This window comes from Ursus arctos, unplaced genomic scaffold (genome assembly GCF_023065955.2).
Source record: "Ursus arctos isolate Adak ecotype North America unplaced genomic scaffold, UrsArc2.0 scaffold_12, whole genome shotgun sequence".
Classification (NCBI taxonomy): domain Eukaryota; kingdom Metazoa; phylum Chordata; class Mammalia; order Carnivora; family Ursidae; genus Ursus; species Ursus arctos.
Genome location: NW_026622786.1, coordinates 70,008,401 through 70,025,630, shown reverse-complemented (window position 1 = coordinate 70,025,630; position 17,230 = coordinate 70,008,401). Strand labels below are relative to the sequence as shown.

The window sequence follows — 17,230 nt, the reverse complement described above, 5'->3', positions numbered from 1 at the left end:
TTAAGAAGATAAAACAGGATATTAGATGTGCAGCAGTGAGCACAGTGCCTTGCTGTGCTTAGTACTTTGGTACTGTGTAGAGACGGTCATAAATCAATAAGAAAAGTGTAATAGAACCAACAGCTGAAAACACAGAAAGCGCAGTTCATAAAGAAGAAAAACAGTTGCTCAGTATAGTAAATAAGCAAAGCAGTGCAAATTAAAATTAAACAAGCACTATTTTCAGCATATTATCAAAAAATATTCTTAATTGTTAATGCCCAAAGGTGGTCAGAGTTTCAGAAATAGACATTAAAGGGAGTAAAATGGATACATCCTGGCAATTTGGCAGTTTGACGCTGAGTTTAGGAGGTTATTCTAAGGAAATAATCAAAAAGGTATGAAAGGACATATGCATGAGGATGTTTATTATGTTTTTTGTAGTTTTCAATATAAAAAATTTGTAGACAACCTTAATGTCCATCTATAGGGGTGGCTTTTTTTTTTTTTAAAAAACTAAGTTCTGTACCCAATGTGGGGCTTGAACTCATGACCCTGAGATCAAGTGCCACACGCTCTACAGACTGAGCCAGCCAGGCGCCCCAGTAGAGTGTTTTAAATGAGTAAAAGTTATGAAAACTTCGTAATATGTAATGAAATGCAGCCAATATAAATAATAGTTATAGTGGCCATCATTTGTAAATAATTGTCCCAGTAACCATCATTTCCTGCTTGGATTACTCCTGCTTCCAGGCTCTGCTTCTCAGCTCATTCTCCTCACAGATGCCAAAGGCAAATCTAATCATGCCACTCCCTTGCCTGACACCCTCATGGCTGGTCAATGTAAAATCCTAAAACAAGCCTCTGACGTTGGAGTCTCTTCTCTCTCTTCCCTTTATAGTCCGGTAACACAGGACTCAACGTGCTTCTTGGCTGGACTTTGTGCCCAGTTTTTCTCCCTGATCTAGCATCCCACTGAGCCCCACTGCTTAGTATCACCCTGCTGTCTTCTAACTACCTTTCTACTTCTTTGGAGCTCTTACATAAAGGTTATTAAATGTTGTTTATGCAGTTATTTGTTTCATATACTGTTTCCTCTCCCATTAGAGTTTAAATTCCAAGAGAGGAAACATTATCTGTTTAGCCGATATTTCCCCCATTGTACCTAGTACAGTGCCTGACGTAGGTGTTTGATGCATTTGCTGGATGAATGGATGAAAAGCAAGCTGCAAAATATACAGTGTGAGCCTAATTTGGTAAAAGAGGGACCAAAGACTTAAGCGGCCAGTACCAGGCACAGAAAGACCACCTCCAGCAGGCGCATGCTGGCCAGGCTCTTCCCTGAGAACAGAAGGGGAATGCCCTCCTCTGAGGGCGCGGGCTGCACAAGAGGGTGGGAGCTTGCTGGGAGGAACAGAGCTGATGGGAGTGGTGGCCTCTGGGGCTCCTACCTTCGAGCTCCCTGGGCAAGAAGAGGCTGCTGGAAGAGGAAGGTATGTCTCCCGTGGACCACCCAAGGCACAGGCATTGGGGAGCCACAGGAGGAGGGCTGCGCAGGAGGCTCAGCTGGGGTGTCAGACTCAGAGTTATGGGGAGATAGGCCTTGGGTTACACATGGCCCGAGGGGGCGGGGCTCAAGGCCAAGGCCTGGCATTTCCCAGCCCGGTAGCGTCAGGACTCACCCTAGAGGGCAGCGTGGAGAAGCGTTGGGAGAGAGAAATGCCACTTCACTTGAGACTGTATTTGATCTTGACTCCTTCTGCTGGGCAACGGGGGATGGTCTCTATGCACAGGTGATCTCTCCCCAGGTACTTGTTCTTAAAGACAGCCTCTTAGCTGTGTGGTAACTGGAGGCAGTGCCAGGTGCGGATGTTAGCTCTGCTACTGCCTCTTTTGTCAAAAGTTTGACCTGGCTGGTTTATCAGCCATCTCAAGACTTTGTCTTTTACGATGTCAGGTTCTTCTGCCCACCTGCTTCCTGAAGGTGGGCTCCCATCCTCCAAATCACCACAGCCATCCCAGAAGATGCCAGGCCAGACTCCATGCACCCACTCCCCCCCCATAGTAGCAACCTTAGTTCCCTGCTCAGCTTCAGATTTAATGCTTGTCACTGTGAAGACCCACCACTTCCACTTGACACACAATCTCCCTGGCTTCCAGCCAAGGGCCCTTAAGTCCTAGGAGAACCTTCTCTGCCATCCCTCAGTAGCCCAATAAACACATTCTGAAGGAATGAATACATCCATTTATTAAACTTTCCCATGTGCAAGACCTTCGATGGAGTGTCATGGAGGCCCTTGAGGGAGGGAGGGAGGACTGAGGCAGGGACCTGAGTAAGACTTAGGAACGGGCTTAAAGTCTAGGCTTTGAGTTGGGTCAAAGGGAGCTCCTGAAGATTTCAGAGAAGACATAACTGGCCTTAACCTTGCACCATCTTGGGGATGACACAGCAGATGGGGAATCAGCCTGGAGGTAACGTGTAAGTGTTGAGTATGGTGTGGTGGTGGTGGCAGGAAAGATTTAATGTTGAGTCGATGTAGGTTCTGAGCCATGGAGGGTGGTCGCACTTTATCAGTTAAGACTGGGTTGGAGGAAGGGCAGAGTTCACACTCGAGGATGGAGGGAGAGGAGGAAAAGGTAAGTACGCGAGGGAGAAGGTGCTCAGCTGCTGCTTCTTTCTCGGGGCAGGTGACTGAAGAGGATGGCTATTACGCTATCCCTGATGCCTTGTTTGGGAACGAGCCTCCACCACCCTCCAGAGGTTTTAGCTTTGAGCCCAGGCTGAAGCCAGAGAAAAACAAGGAGAAAAAAGGAGGAGCCAAAAGAAAAAAAAAACAACAACCACCCAAAAAACCCTGAAGTAAAGTCCATGGGGTGGGGAGCTAGAAGGCCCCCTTCAAGTAGCTCAGGCCTGGCAGCTTGTGCTGGGCTTGTGGAAGATTCCCTCTCACAGAGGCTAAATAACTCGGGAAGCAAGCCCGAGCACGCAGAGGGCTTGTGGGTCTGCGGGGCTGGGCCACCAGGGTCAGTCAACCGGCCCCACTCCAACCAGACACAGGGGCGTGCTGTCTTTCTGAGCGTGTCAGCTCAGGTCAGGAGCGCGCAGACCCCAACCGGTCCAGGGAATGTGTCGTCACCCTGGGCGCCGCCTAGTGGGGCCTGTGCAGGCACAGTCCTGCTGGCCCGAGGCTGCCCCCTGGCGCCGCCTCACTCTTCCCAAGGGCTCATGTCGGTGTCAATGGCCACGCAGTTGTATGCTGCATAGCGGAGCTTCTCCTCGCACACCTTGGCACTGAGGGAGACAGGGACGCGGTCAGCGCCAGGTGCAGAGCTCCCTCCATCCCTACAGGGGCCAGTGCACGCGGGGGATGGGTGACGGGGCTCCAGTTTGTGCACTTTAGTCCTGGAAGTCTTCCTTCATCCTAAGATGCCGCTCCTTCCCCCACTCCCCTCTCTAGGCTGGAGCCTAGGAAACCCACCTGGCATAGTGTGGTAGGAAGAGGGTGCTGGAACAAGTGGAAGACTCCGGCAGTGCGTCTGTGGTCTCGTAGCTGGGGGCATGGACGGGCCGCAGATTAGGAGGAATTGTCGGGACACGGGGTAGGGGTGTGACAGGTGAGTGTGTGGGGAGAAGGCAGAGGCCAGCCACTACCCCCGCCCCCGCTCCTGCCACTCTCACCCCAGTTTGTCTGGGTAGATGTAGATCCGTGCTGGCAGGCGGCTGCGGCCAGTGACAAAGCGCAGGAAGCGGCTCCGATCCTCTGGATGGAGAAGGAAATCAGCGTCCGCACTCATGGTGGGGGAGGCTCTACAACTTCTCCCCTGCCTCGGTATCCCACAGGTGGAATCCGAACCCAGCATCATTCTACTCTTCCACTCACCGTTGGTGAAGTTGTTCAGCGCTTCCCAGAAGTACTGCACCCGAGTGTCAGATGGCTCGAAGTCCTCAAACCGGGCTGGGGTCATAGTCAGAATTCGGTCTTAGGTTCCAACCTACCTAGTTCTTAAGCCCCCATCCCGCGCTGCCCCGCCCCACACTCACTGAGCTTGCGCAGAGCATCCACAGTGACCTCTGGGTCCCCGCACACCTTCTTCTCCAATTCCTGCCAGGTCAGCAAGTCCAGCACAGCCTGTGGCACCACCTTTAGCAGACCTGCCTGCATGGCTGCCACCTGGGGAGGGAGGGAAAGGCCTGGCTAGGAATGTCCCAGGTCAGTGTGTGGTGGGGTAACTGGCTTCCATGCACAGAGCTAATGGGGGACATGACCTTTGTTCAGCACTGGGGGCCATCTCTGAACCACACTGATACACAGGAATATGGGGCGGAGGAAGGGTGGGGGCCAGAGTTCTTGCAGTTGGGTACCGGTGGCCTATCAGGCTGGGCTCTGCCTATTAGGAGCTGTGCAAAGCTCTCTGTTCTGCTGGCCTCTGGGTGGTACCTGCTCCTTGCTCTCCTCTAGCCGGATCTTCTGCACCAGCTGGATGAAACGGGAACGGTCCTCATATCCCACCACGATGCCTGCACCCCCAGGGATCAACTCTACTACTTGCTGGTCACTCAGTACAGTGGTGAATGTTAGCTCCTTCCCAAATTTGAACTCAAATGTCTCCTTGTCCATTCCTTCCATCACTTCCAAGAGCTTCACCTGAGAGTTGGAGAGAGGCAAGGAGGTCGGCCTTTCATTGTGGAGACAGTCCTTGATTTTTTCTCGAGACGCTCACAGGGAAGGAGGAGAGGTAGCTAGACCAGGCAATCCCCATGCAGGCAATGAGGGCAGTGAGGGGTTCGGAACAAGGACTATGAAAGCAGCAAGACAACACCTCGCCAGCCTTGGCCGCCAGGGAAGGTGTCCTGGAAGAAATGGCATCTAAGCTGAGACCTAAATGATGGCTGGGAGTGTGCTGGGCCACAAGGAAGTCAGGAGTGAGAACACCTTGAAAAAAGGTAGAAAAAGCGAAAGGCCTGTGGAATCTGTTTGGCTGGAGCCAAGTGGCCAGAGATGCAGAGATCATAGAAGGCTTGTCGGTTCTGCATTGTACCCTAAGCCCAGGGCAAAGCCGCTGAAGGGTTTAAACAAAGAGAAGGAAATTAATTACTCTGGCTTCGGAGATCAGGTGGGTAAGAATGGAGATCGGAACACTAGCTTTGCAGTCAGTGGTTGTGTCAGAAAGGAAGGTGGCCTGAACCAGGAAGACAGTAGTGAGATGGAAGAAGTGGACAGATTCCAGAGGGAGATGTGACACAAAGTAGGAGGTGAGGGCGAACGAGGAGTGGAGGATGACACTGAGGGCCTTGGCAAGGGGGAGGGGTGGATAGTGGTGCTGTTCTGAGACAGCCCTAGAGGGCAGGGGAGTGGGGAGGTGATGAAGACTGTGCTGAGCCTGACGTGCCATCTTGGGGCAGATGTCCAGGAGGAAGATGCATATGTGGGTCCAGGCTTAGAAGAGAGGCTGGAGTTGGAGGTGATGATTTGGGGATCACCAGAATAAAGACAGTAGCTGAAGCCATGGGAAAAGGAGGAATCGGCAAAGGAGCATGTGGAAGGTTAGAGAAGGTTCAGCACACCCTTGGGGAACAGTGACCTTCAGGGGCTGTGCAGAGGAAACACCGGGTCCAGGCCCTTCTTACCAGCACAGAGTCCACAGCTGGGAAGTCCTTGCTCCAGCTCACCTCCTCACCAGAGAGCTGCTTCCACACGAAACCAGGCAGAGCCAGGACCTGTGGGACAAAAACTACTGTATTCTCATCTTGGGCTGCCCAAGTTTAGCTGGTCCTTCTTCCTTCCAGGGGCCAAGCTGATCTGAGGGAGGCGCAGATTGGTCTACTCACCAGGAATTCCTTACCCCGAAGGGCAGCCCCCATCAGCTGTCCAATCCACTCGTATTTGGCAAAGTCTCGGCAGGAGGGGTTGGGCACGTACATGTCCCGGGCCTCACCAGTGCCATTGCCCTGCCCCCAAGACAGAGCTGCTAGCATGGCGTGGAATGGACCCTACTTTGTTGCCCCAGACTCTCCGCAGACTTGTCTGCACACCTTCCACTGGAGGCCCTGAATGATCCCTCTGACTGTACAGTGCCCCCTTCTTCCCTGTCTGCCCAGAGGCTGCCCCAGGCAACTTGGTCCCTCCTCTGCCCCCTCTCTAGGTCAGCACCGGGGAGGTTTGCAGAGACAAACAGCAGAAACAACATGAGAAGCAGGGATAGGAGATTACCTGGTTGGCTGTGCGCACGAAGAAGGGCAGGGGCACCGGGGTGTCTGCTGAGCTAGGGCACAGCTCTTCTGACATGTCTGCCAGGCTATCCCGAAAACCACCCCCTGAAATGCCAGACAGATGCCCTCAGCTGGGGCATTTGAGAGCCCCGGCCCCCATAAAGAGGTAATAAACAGGTCCTCTATCTCGGTTAGCCGTGACCCAGAGCCTCTACCACTCTAAATAGGGCAGGACCCTCACTATCCTTCCTCAGGGCCTCACCTTGGTCAATGATGCCTTCTGCAATGAATTTACACTCCCACCACTGGTCATAGCGCATGGGCCACCTGTAAAAAGGGGTGGATCTTCGTTACCATGCTGGGTCAGGGTTCAGGACATTTCACCAGCCCAGACACGAGCCAGGAGTAGGGGTCACAGCGGTAATGGTGAGGGGTTCCAGAGGCAGTGTGTGGGGATGGGTAGTTTATGTGGGTCGAGCACAAGTCCCTCACCCTCATGCCATACCTGTAGTCCAAGGGCTTTTCATACTTGTCAGAGGGCTTGAGGCCTTCATAAACCTGGGGGCAAGGGAAAGGGAAGGGAGTTGTAGGAAAGTCTGTGTCAAGACCTTGCCCCACTCTGACCCAAAGCCCTTACTTAGGTCCCTCACGGCCCAGCCCCCAGACCCTTTACTGACCCTCCCTTAGACTGACCCCAGGTGGTCCAGACCTGGGTAAAGACTGCGTTCTTGCAGGCAGGGTCCCTTAAGGGGCAGGCACGATGCTCCATGGCGAGGCGCCGGTTGATGTACAGGCGTGGCATGAAGCTGGGCTTGCTGCTTTCCGAGTCACGCAGGCACTGGGCCACCAGGCCTGGCCTCTGGCGTGACAGCAGCAGGAACTGCTTCACTTGCTGGTGAGAAGAGGTGGCCAGAGCAAGACTGGCAGGCAGTCAGTGTCTGTCCAGGCTCTGGAACCTTCCTCTATGCCTGGACCCAATTCCATAATTCCAGTCCATGCCTAGTTCATCCCCCCACCACCCACCCCTTCCTTGTTTCCAGTCCCTCCCTTAGTCCAGCCACCAGGGGGAGCTTTCTAAAACAATAAAAATCAAACTTTGTCATTACCTACTTAAAACCTTTCTGATGGCTCCAGTGATCTGTGACATAGTCCCTCCTTCACAGCCTGGCCCATAGTGCCCTCTGCTATCAGGGCCTGCTCTTTGCCTACCCAGTGTCATCTCCCAGTCATACTCACTTCTACCTGTGTGCTTCTCTCAAGTCACCTCCAAGCAGCTAACAACTCCCAGTATGCACCTTTCACGCAGCCTCCCCTGTCTATGCTGTTACTTCTCCTCCCCCAGCTTTTGTATATTTCACATACTATCTGGGAGAATGGCATCCCAAACACTACATTTTAACTATTTGTGTCTGGCTTTCTTCCTGCATTCCTAGAGCCCTTGGAGTAGGTTTTAGGAATTCTGTAGAATAGAAAACACTTGCACGAGCAGAAGGGAGGAGCCCACTACTGACACCAATACTAGGGGGGCCAGGCTCACCTTAATCTCACTGAAGGTGCCCAGCGTGTGGTCCCAGGCAGGTACCAGGTAGTGCAGGACACTGTCTAGGATCTTTATGAATCTGGGGTGAGTGAGTAAAGATAATGCGACTAAAGAGGGTGGCAAGGATGTAAGACCCCCTCACTCCCCAACATACGAGGTCAGGAGAAGGTGGGACCCAGGGGCTGCTCTGACCCTTGAAGTGGAACAGCTTACAGTATAGGGCCTTGGGAACCTCCTTCATACCGACATATGAGGTTCAGGATTGGGGGAAAGGAAGGGCCTGGCAGGCACAGGACCACAGCCACCTCTGGAGGAGAACAGCTCTGCGGTACAGTACTTCAGGATCAGTGCCTTCCAGACGGGGATATCGCACCAGACTGGTCGGCTGGAACAGGTCTGCATTCAACCCTAGTTCCCGCTGTCTAGATGACTTGATCTTGATCCCTCGAAGACGTACATCAATCCCATCATCTGGGGGAAGGAGTCAGAGGGAAGTTATTTAGGGCACCTGCTGCCTTCTTTGCCCTCAGATCTGAGGATGGCCCCTTAATGCTCAGGCTTTTGTTACCTTTAGCCCCTAGAAACTTGGGACTTTTGAGATCCCCTTCTACTCCTCTGACTCTGATAATTATACTCTTTGCTAGTTCCTCCATCCATCACTATAATATTGGAATGCCTGAGGATCCCAACTCAGTTCCTCTTCCAGATGGGCCCAACCACCTCTACGGCTTTGAGGCAGGCCAATACCTGGTGCTTCCCACCTGGCTCAGGCCCAAAGCTTCACATCCTGGAGTTAAGTGCAGCTATCACCCTCATCCCAACTCCAAGCCCACTTCTCCACACTCACTGCCAGCTAGCCACTATCTATGCACTGGGGTTCCCTTTCCCTCCTTATAGCCTGAAGCCCCACCTCGGCACTCGACGATGCGGATCTCGATAACTGGGAGGTGAACGGTCATGTCCTCCAGGACACATACATCCCCGATCAGGGTCCTGTGGAGATGGATGTGAGGCACTTTGAATACCCGTTTCCGTCAGGGATCGCTGGGCTCTCACCTGACCTTGTACTTCCAAGTGGGGCCAGGCCCCACTGCTAGGATCATGCCCCATTTCCCCTCCCAGACCAGCTCGTTCACTCACTCATCAATGCTCACGTCACTCAGCTTCTTCAGGTTGTCCCCTTCGCCCCCATAGATCACTACCCGCTTGGGCATAAAGTTGTCATCTGTGGTATCCACTGTGAGTAGCAGCTTCCTGGGTGATCAGAGTATGCACATGGGTCTCTGTACACTTACAGGCATGGGTCCTGCCCACTCTGTCCTACCTCAGAGCCCACTTACTTGACAATGGTGCCCTTTTTCATGGTAAGCCGTACCCAGTGCTGGCACTGGGACCCATCACTCTCCCAGTAGGTGTCTGCATTGCTGTCTGTCAGGCAGGACACATTGAACTCCTCCTGGGGAGGGGCAGAGAGGTGGAGACAGTGTTTACCCCACTCCCTGCACATGGAGCTGGGTTAAAAGCACAGCTGGTATGGGTGGAAGGGCCTAGGGATTCCTACAGGACTTCCAAAATGGGGTGCTGGACTGAGTCTGGCCTGTGGGAATTCAGGTTTGGCCCTAGCCTTAAAGGTGAGGATTCTGGATCTAGCAAGAAGTGACATCTTGCTTGGGGTGGGAGGAGTCCCAGAACCCACCGTGTAGGAGGAAACGTCTATGCTCTCCACATACTGCTTCACGCTACCCAGGTTCTCATCCTCCTTGCCCAGGTGGTCGTACAAGAAGTGGATCAGGTCCTCGTCGCACTCGTAGGTCCACGTCGGGGGCACATAGCTAAGCAACCCCAAGTCCCTAATTAGGTCAGGCCCAGACCTGGAGATTCTTCCTCCCTATCCCACCCCAGCTCACTCACAGTAATCTTTGTACAGCTTCGGTGTATGCCTCGGCTGGCTGGGGCCTTGATCCAAGGCGATGAGAGTATGTCAGGTCCACCACCTGTTCCCATCTGTAGACACAGAGTAGGGGATGGGGAGACATCAGTGGGCAGCGGGACACCCCCAGGGAGCTTTCTCCAGAGCTCTTATCTCCACCAGACTGTGCCTCCAGAAGCTCCACCCCAGCCCCATTCAGGTCCCGCCCCTTCCTGCTTTAAACCCTGCCTTCACTCCACATCCCACCTCCCTGCCTGTGCCAGCCTAGTTTCCAGCCCTTCAAGGGCCAAGCCATCAGGCAGCAAGCCGCGCCCCTTCAAGTGCAGGACCTGAGCACCGGTCGGTAGTCCACTCCGAAGAGCTGCTGCTGCCGCTGGAGGTGGTCTGGAGTGTCGATGGGTACGAGGCGGGCCCCGCCCTCCGCCGGTCGGCACACCAGCAGCCAGCCTTCGTCCAGCCCGCAGTCGCCCAGGTGTTCTGCCAGCTGCTCCTGCCGAGACGCGCGACATGGGGACAGCCGTCAGGGAACTGCCCAGCGGCCCGCCCTGCCCAGCCCAAGGCAAAGGACACGGAACGCAATGCTGGCTCAATATGGGGGATGGGAAGGGAGCAGCCTGGGGCTTCCCTGGCGCCGGGGGTCTTTTGCGGGGCCCAGGGCAGGCCAGGGAGTACCTTGGTCAGCTTCACCCAGAGCCCGTGGCCGTTGCACAGTTCCTCGCCGGTAGTACGCACGCAGGCTCCGCGCCGCAGCTCAATGCTGTCTCGCGCAGCGCGGAGGGGCCCGGAGCCCGTACCAGGGGCGGAGCCCGCGGCTCCCACCCGCAGCCCCAGGCCCTCCGCCTCCCACACCGGCAGCAACACGCGCGACGGACCCGCTGGGTCCTTGTAAAGCTTGTAGAGCACCTCGCGTGGCACGAAGGCCAGCGCCGCCGGCAGCGGCCGTCCAGCGCGGAGGCTCTGCGCTGCCTCTGCCAGGAAGCGCACGCGGCCCAGCAACTGCCGCGGAGACTCTAGAGCCGCGCCCGGGCCCGGGCCTGCCATGGTGAAGCGGCAAAGGAAAGCCCAGGGGCGGCCGCTCGGCTTTCGGAGCCGCAGCCGCGAAGGCTGACCAAGCTGCCCACCACGCTCGGCCCCGCCTTCGGCCAACCTTCGCCGTAAGTTCTGGACTAAGGGCACCTCACGCGCCCGCCGTATTACCCTGTATACTCGGATACGTAAGTATCCGACTCCGCGACTCGCACTGAGCCAACCAGACCCAAGTTCAGTTGTCTTTATCTGATCCATCTCTCCTTGTCCATCCGCTTTGCTGCCACTATTTTATAACCTCATTGAGCCACCATCTTATCTAGCCTGGATCATTGCAACATTTTTCTGGTTCTCTGTCCTGTTTTTGCCTTCCCACCCCCATGACTCATATACTACAACCAGAAGAATCTTTAAAATCTTTAAAGAATCGTTCGGGGTTCATCCTGGTGGTTACTCCTAATCCTAGGACACTGGTGATCATTATCCAGTTTCTCCCAGTAATCCTGAACCAGATGAGAGGAAAGGTCCAATGTGGGAATATAGGTCCAAGGTGGCTAGACAGGATGGAGGCAAAAAAGATGGACAGGAGCCGTTGGTGAAGTATAATCATGGAGGAAAAAGAAATTTTGTCTCTCACCTTCCTCTACAAACAGTTTTTAAAAAGTTTTATTGAGATATAATTCATATTCCATATAAGTCACCCATTTAAGGTGTACAATGGTTTTTGATATATTTTTAAAAATTGTGGTAAAATAAGTGTAAATTTGCTGTGTTAACCATTTTAAGAGTACAGTTACCTATTTCCAAAACTTTTTCATCACTCCAAACAGAAAGGCTTTCTCTTTAAGCAATAACTCCTCATGGCCTGCTTGGTAAACTCTAATCTACTTTCTGCCTCTATGAATTAGCCTGTTCTAGATATTTCATAAATGGAACCATGTAATATTTGTTCTTTTGGGTCTGTCTTATTTCACTTAGAATAATATTACAACAATATTATAGCATGAATAGAACTTAATTTCTTTTTACGGGTTGACTAATACTCCGTTTTATGTATATACTGCATGTTGTTTATCCATTCATCTGTTGATGGACACTTGGATGGAGACTTTGATACAGTTTTCAAATAATCAAAATTATCAAGAAAGAAATAATATATGATCCCATGTAATTTTGACAGTTTCCCTTTTTTTTCTCCCTAGAAAGTTGGGAACATAGTGTCCCTCTTCCCTTCTCTGCACGCTATTTGTTTGCTACCATGCTACTCAGAATAAAGTGGACGAATGAATCTCATAAGGGCCTGCATGACCTGGACCCTGAAGACCTGTCTAGCCTCTGTAATTCCACCAGATCGGTCTTCTGGTTCCCATAATAGCCATTTGTTCTTTTGCGTCTTCTCTTTCCACATGCTGTTCCCTCTGCTCAGACCACCCCCACTGCTTTCCCTAGTTAAGGGAGGAGCGCTTGCGAGCTGCTTCTAGTTTTTTCCTCTGAAAACATTTCTATTACGATTGCTGATCCACCAGTCTGTAGCTCCTTAAAGGAAAGACCTGTCTTGGTGACCACTGTAACTTCTGCACTTACTATAGCGTCCGCCTCTTAGTAGGTAATATAAATATATATTTTTAAAGACTTATTTTAAAGAGAGAGCCCCGTCCCTGCCCACCCATGAGTGGGGGGAGGGGCAAAGGGAGAGAATCCCAAGCCGACTCCCAGAGGAGTGTGGGAGCTCCAGCTCAGGACCCATGAGATCATGACCTGATCACAAGTCCCACACTTAACAGATTAAGCCCCCAGGTGCCCCAGTAATATAAATATTTAATTATTTCATTTCCCTGTACACTTTGGTTCTTTAATCCACTGTGTGCCTGGTCGTTAGGCCTAAGATTGTTAGAATCAGGGGCGCTTGGGTGGCTCAGCCGATAAGCGTCTGCCTTCATCTGGGGTCATGATCCCAGAGTCCTCTAATCGAACCCCGCATCGGGCTCCCTGCTGGCAGGAAGCCTGCTTCTCCCTCTCATACTCCCCTTGCTTGTGTTCCCTCTCTCGCCGTCTCTGTCAAGTAAATAAATAAATAAAATCTTAAAAAAAAATTATTAGAATCATGGAGCATGGGAGTAAAAGTGAGTCTCGGCAGAAACTTCCAGATTTCCAGGCCATCAGAGGAGAGGAAAATCCTGATGCCACGGTAAGGTGTAGTTATTTGCGGAGTTCTTGGCGGTGGCGGCGGGGGCGGGGCGGTGTGTGTGTGTGGGGGGGTGCGTTTGTAGCTGCGACGCTACAGCGGACTTTACGGTGGAGGGAGGTAGGGGGGGTCCTACGGGCAACAGCCGGGGCAGCCCCGGAGCTAGTGCCGGTGTCGGATCATGTGACTTTCAACATGGCGGCGGCCTGGGCTCATTCCAGGAAGGGGTGGAGCGTGAGCTCACAGGCTGCGGTAGAGGTTGAAGTGGGGACTGTGCTCGCAGTTACCGAAGGCTTATCATGGAGGCGAACGGGTTAGGGTGAGTTCTCTGTACCACTGTGTATGGCCCGCGTGGCTTCTGACCTGAGTCTTCCAACTTAGGAATCTGTCCCTACACCCCTCTTTCCCGACCTTGGAGAGCTCCCAACCCGACTCCTGTCGCTGGAATCCCTAATTCTCCACCCATGGATTCCAGAGACTTTCATTTAGGGGATACCTCCAGGATTTTCTAATCCTCAATTAGGATACGTATTTTGGGACTGTCTTCTCTGTTTCTCGATCACTGTCCCCTAGCCTGGGAATCTGCCAGCTTCCAAACCAGCCAATTGGTAGCCCTCTTCCTAAGATTTTCTGGTCCAAAGACGCTATCAGTCCTTCATGGGCTTTCATTCTGCCCTTCCCCCAGTTTCTCCAGTGGGGCTTTGAGCTTGGGGAAGTTGGGGCTGTGTGGAAGATAGAGGCCCCAGCGCGGGCCCTTCTAGTCTTGTGCACCCTCTGATAGGCAAAGAAGAGGTGGAACGGGCGGGGAGCCACAGCTTAGGAACTGGCTGGAGAAGGCAGATAGTGGTGTTGGAGTGAATCCGCCTTAAGAACCTGGACCTTCCTTAACCCCTGGTTTAGCTTACTGACACCTACCCCCACTCCCTCCTGATCTCCAGATCCCAGGGTTTTCCAGAGCTAAAGAATGACACGTTCCTGCGAGCAGCCTGGGGAGAAGACACAGACTACACTCCTGTTTGGTGCATGCGGCAGGCAGGCCGCTACTTACCAGGTCAGGGTCAGGGCCCAGGAATAGAAGTGAAACTCTGGAGGGTGAAAAGATTTTGAGGGGCAAGGGAGGGATCCAGAGGTTCCTCAAGGTTGAGCCCTGCTTTCCTTCTTCCATCTGCAGAGTTTAGGGAAACTCGGGCTGCCCAGGACTTTTTCAGTACCTGTCGCTCCCCAGAGGCCTGCTGTGAATTGACTTTGCAGGTGAGGCCTCCACAAAAAAGGGAGGGATTTATGCCCTCAGCTTGCCTCCAGGTAACCTGTCTTCTATTCCCTACAGCCACTGCGTCGCTTCCCTCTGGATGCTGCCATCATCTTCTCCGACATCCTTGTTGTACCCCAGGTACCCACTCAAACCTGATGGCTAAGAAGGGGTAAAGATAGTCAAAGCTCAAGATAAGCACTTATCTTCACTGGACAGAGGGAAAAACTTGGACTGAAAGAGATGGAGCTTGGCCAAGTTTCATTTTCCTCTTCCTCCTTGGCATGGGCTGAACAGAGCCTTTCCTCCTAGAGTTATAGGTTGGGAATCCAGATATTTTCTTCCCCTCCAGGCACTGGGCATGGAGGTGACTATGGTGCCTGGCAAAGGGCCCAGCTTCCCAGAACCATTAAGAGAAGAGCGGGACTTAGACCGACTCCGGGATCCAGCAACAGTGGCCTCTGAGCTGGGCTATGTGTTCCAGGCCATCACCCTCACCCGACAACGGCTGGCTGGGCGTGTGCCGCTGATTGGCTTTGCTGGTGCCCCGGTAATGTGGAACAGGGCAGGAACTGGGCATGGGGAAATCACTCTGGCGGGTCTGGTGTAGACAGGGGAAGTAAGTATCAATCTGGCTTCTACACCTGTGACGTTCTCTTTGTATCCTTTTGCAGTGGACTCTGATGACATACATGATTGAGGGTGGCAGCTCAAGCACCATGGCTCAGGCCAAGCGTTGGCTTTACCAGAAACCACAGGCTAGTCACCAGCTGCTTCGCATCCTCACTGATGCTCTGGTCCCATATCTGGTGGGACAAGTGGCTGCTGGTGCCCAGGTGGGTCCTGAGGGAGAGAAATGGACTGGGGTCTAGAAGGATGAGAAGCAAGAGAGTTCCCACACCTGAGAGGGTAGGTGTCTTAATGGCAGGCAGGAAAAAAGCTTGGCCTACGATGATCTGACTGGAGCACCTACGTCCACCTTGTCGTTGACACTGGCGATGCTATATGTGTTCAAAGACCAAAGCTAGCACTGGGATCTGGAGAAGGCAAACTCTTTGAATGGAACTGGCTTTATAGGCTTAGGCAGTATGAGGGTCCGAAATCACTAGGGAAAAACGGAGACACGTTCTGTATGTGGGGCGTGGGATACTTCGTGTGTTATGTATTTCTCTTTACCATCCCCTCCCCCCTCAACTGTAGGCATTGCAGCTCTTTGAATCTCATGCAGGGCATCTTGGCCCACAGCTCTTCAGTAAGTTTGCACTGCCTTACATCCGTGATGTGGCCAAGCGGGTGAAGGCCAAGCTGCAGGAGGCAGGCCTGGCACCAGTGCCCATGGTAAGGATGGGGATGGAGGAAGTGAAGGTGGGCCTGTGAAACTTTCAGGGTATGTCCTGTAGGGGCTGAAGTGACCACTGGAGGGCAGCAGAGGTGCAGCCAAGATAAGTTAGTGGGCGTAGGAAGGCCCTTTGTAGCCTCAGAGATCTGTCCTTTTCCTCAGATCATCTTTGCTAAAGATGGACATTTTGCTCTGGAAGAGCTGGCCCAAGCTGGCTACGAGGTGGTTGGGCTTGACTGGACAGTGGCCCCAGAGAAAGCCCGGTGAGTGATAAAGGGTGAGGTGGAGAGGGTGCAGCTGCCATATGTGCAGTCGCCAGAACATGGCATTGACTTTGCTTTCAGGGAACGCGTAGGGAAGACCGTGACCTTGCAGGGCAACCTGGACCCCTGTGCTCTGTACGCATCTGAGGTAACCAGGGTCCCTATGTGTGTGTGTGTTTGTATACTCCCATGGTTGTAGATATGGTTGTATTACTGTGTGTGTGTCTTTTTTTGTATGTTTGTCGCTCTATACATATCATGTAAGCTCTAGGAAAGCAGGAATTTCTTTTTATGGTTGTCTGGCCCGTACTAAGCATCCAGTAGACTCTTTTGAATTGATGACTGAATGAATAACATGGAGTAGGAGCATGCGTACATGTTGTATGTGTCACAGTTATGTATGGGGAGTACGAGGGCTTGCTGGCCCTCCTGTAGCCAATGCCCTGTTGGTCCTCCAGGAGGAGATTGGACGGCTGGTGCAGCAGATGCTGGATGACTTTGGGCCACAGCGCTACATTGCCAACTTGGGCCATGGACTTTACCCTGACATGGACCCAGAACACGTGGGGGCCTTTGTGGATGCTGTGCATAGACACTCACGTCTGCTTCGACAGAACTGAGCATACACCTTTTCCCTCAACTACAACCAACAAAGATGATTGACTTTTCCCAGAAGAATAAAAGTTCCAGAGTTGGAGTCTAACATATGGTTTCATTTGTGGAAGATCTTTACCCTTATCCTCAGTTCTTTCTTGGCCTCTGCTTCTTCCCTGGGGCCCCTTTCTGCATCTTCTCCTCTTAAGTCATAGGAGCTCAGATATCAGTGAATATGTACTGTACTCAATGTCAGGGCCCTCACTACCATCTTGCTCTCAGCTTTCCGAGCCTGAGGGCTATATGGGGTTGGGTAAAGCTTCCTAGGAGCTGAAGCTGTGACATTTGCAGATAAATGGGGTCCTCACAGCATACAAGGCCAAATTGACAGGGCTTTCTGTCTGGGGATGGAAGGGAGTGTAGATCAGAGAGGGGCACAGAAATTGGTAGAATATTTTAGAGAGGCCTGTTGAGAAAGATGGAATCAAGGTGAGCAGGGAGAAGCTGAGAGGACTTCAGCTTTGACACCAAAAGATGGGGGAGGACGTAAAGATTCAGGGCTAGGATGCTTAGGAGTAGACACTTAGACTTGCATCTTTGAGGCGAGAAGGCCTCTGAAGCCGAAAGGCCCTATGGCACTCAGGGTTGCTCTGCATTGTTTTCTGAGCATACCTGTAATTTTCTCAGGACCTTGGTGTTTCTGCCCATCACAGTGGTACGTACTTCCTGGGACAAAGTCTGCGGTGCCTGTGAGCTCTGGAGAGGGGTGTGGTGTGGCAGGAAATCATTTGTCATTCCGCATCTCCTTAGAACACTAGGGACCCACTGCACTAGAGGCCCAACCAATTCCCTGTCCCAGCCTGGGGCAATGCAGAAGACAGAGAAGGGCCCCATTTATTGAGAGAACACAATTC

At 52.6% G+C, this 17,230-nt stretch overlaps 2 protein-coding genes across 3 annotated transcripts; one reads left to right on the top strand and one right to left on the bottom strand.

Annotated features, from left to right (window-relative positions):
• Positions 1-2,209: 2,209 nt before the first annotated feature.
• Positions 2,210-10,944, bottom strand: HECTD3 (HECT domain E3 ubiquitin protein ligase 3). Of its 2 annotated transcripts, XM_026498230.4 has the most exons (21): positions 10,333-10,944; positions 9,990-10,150; positions 9,642-9,734; positions 9,427-9,562; positions 9,071-9,186; positions 8,871-8,984; positions 8,641-8,723; positions 8,036-8,201; positions 7,728-7,809; positions 6,900-7,082; positions 6,696-6,748; positions 6,453-6,517; positions 6,192-6,295; positions 5,810-5,929; positions 5,609-5,698; positions 4,419-4,625; positions 4,022-4,151; positions 3,861-3,935; positions 3,659-3,740; positions 3,459-3,530; positions 2,210-3,271 (listed from the first exon to the last, which is right to left on the bottom strand). In XM_026498230.4, the coding sequence occupies exons 1-21, from the start codon at positions 10,942-10,944 to the stop codon at positions 3,187-3,189; spliced, it is 2,829 nt and encodes a 942-aa protein (XP_026354015.4). In that variant the 3' UTR covers positions 2,210-3,186. The 2 variants fall into 2 exon arrangements, with proteins under 2 accessions (XP_026354015.4, XP_026354016.4); XM_026498231.4 differs by lacking the exon at positions 5,810-5,929.
• Positions 10,945-12,772: 1,828 nt separating this feature from the next.
• UROD (uroporphyrinogen decarboxylase) lies at positions 12,773-16,425 on the top strand. The gene is made up of 11 exons (XM_026498233.4): positions 12,773-12,874; positions 13,093-13,190; positions 13,810-13,922; positions 14,043-14,122; positions 14,199-14,261; positions 14,473-14,670; positions 14,795-14,956; positions 15,321-15,458; positions 15,622-15,722; positions 15,804-15,870; positions 16,181-16,425. The coding sequence occupies exons 2-11, from the start codon at positions 13,171-13,173 to the stop codon at positions 16,340-16,342; spliced, it is 1,104 nt and encodes a 367-aa protein (XP_026354018.1). The 5' UTR covers positions 12,773-12,874; positions 13,093-13,170; the 3' UTR covers positions 16,343-16,425.
• The last annotated feature ends 805 nt before the right edge of the window (positions 16,426-17,230 follow it).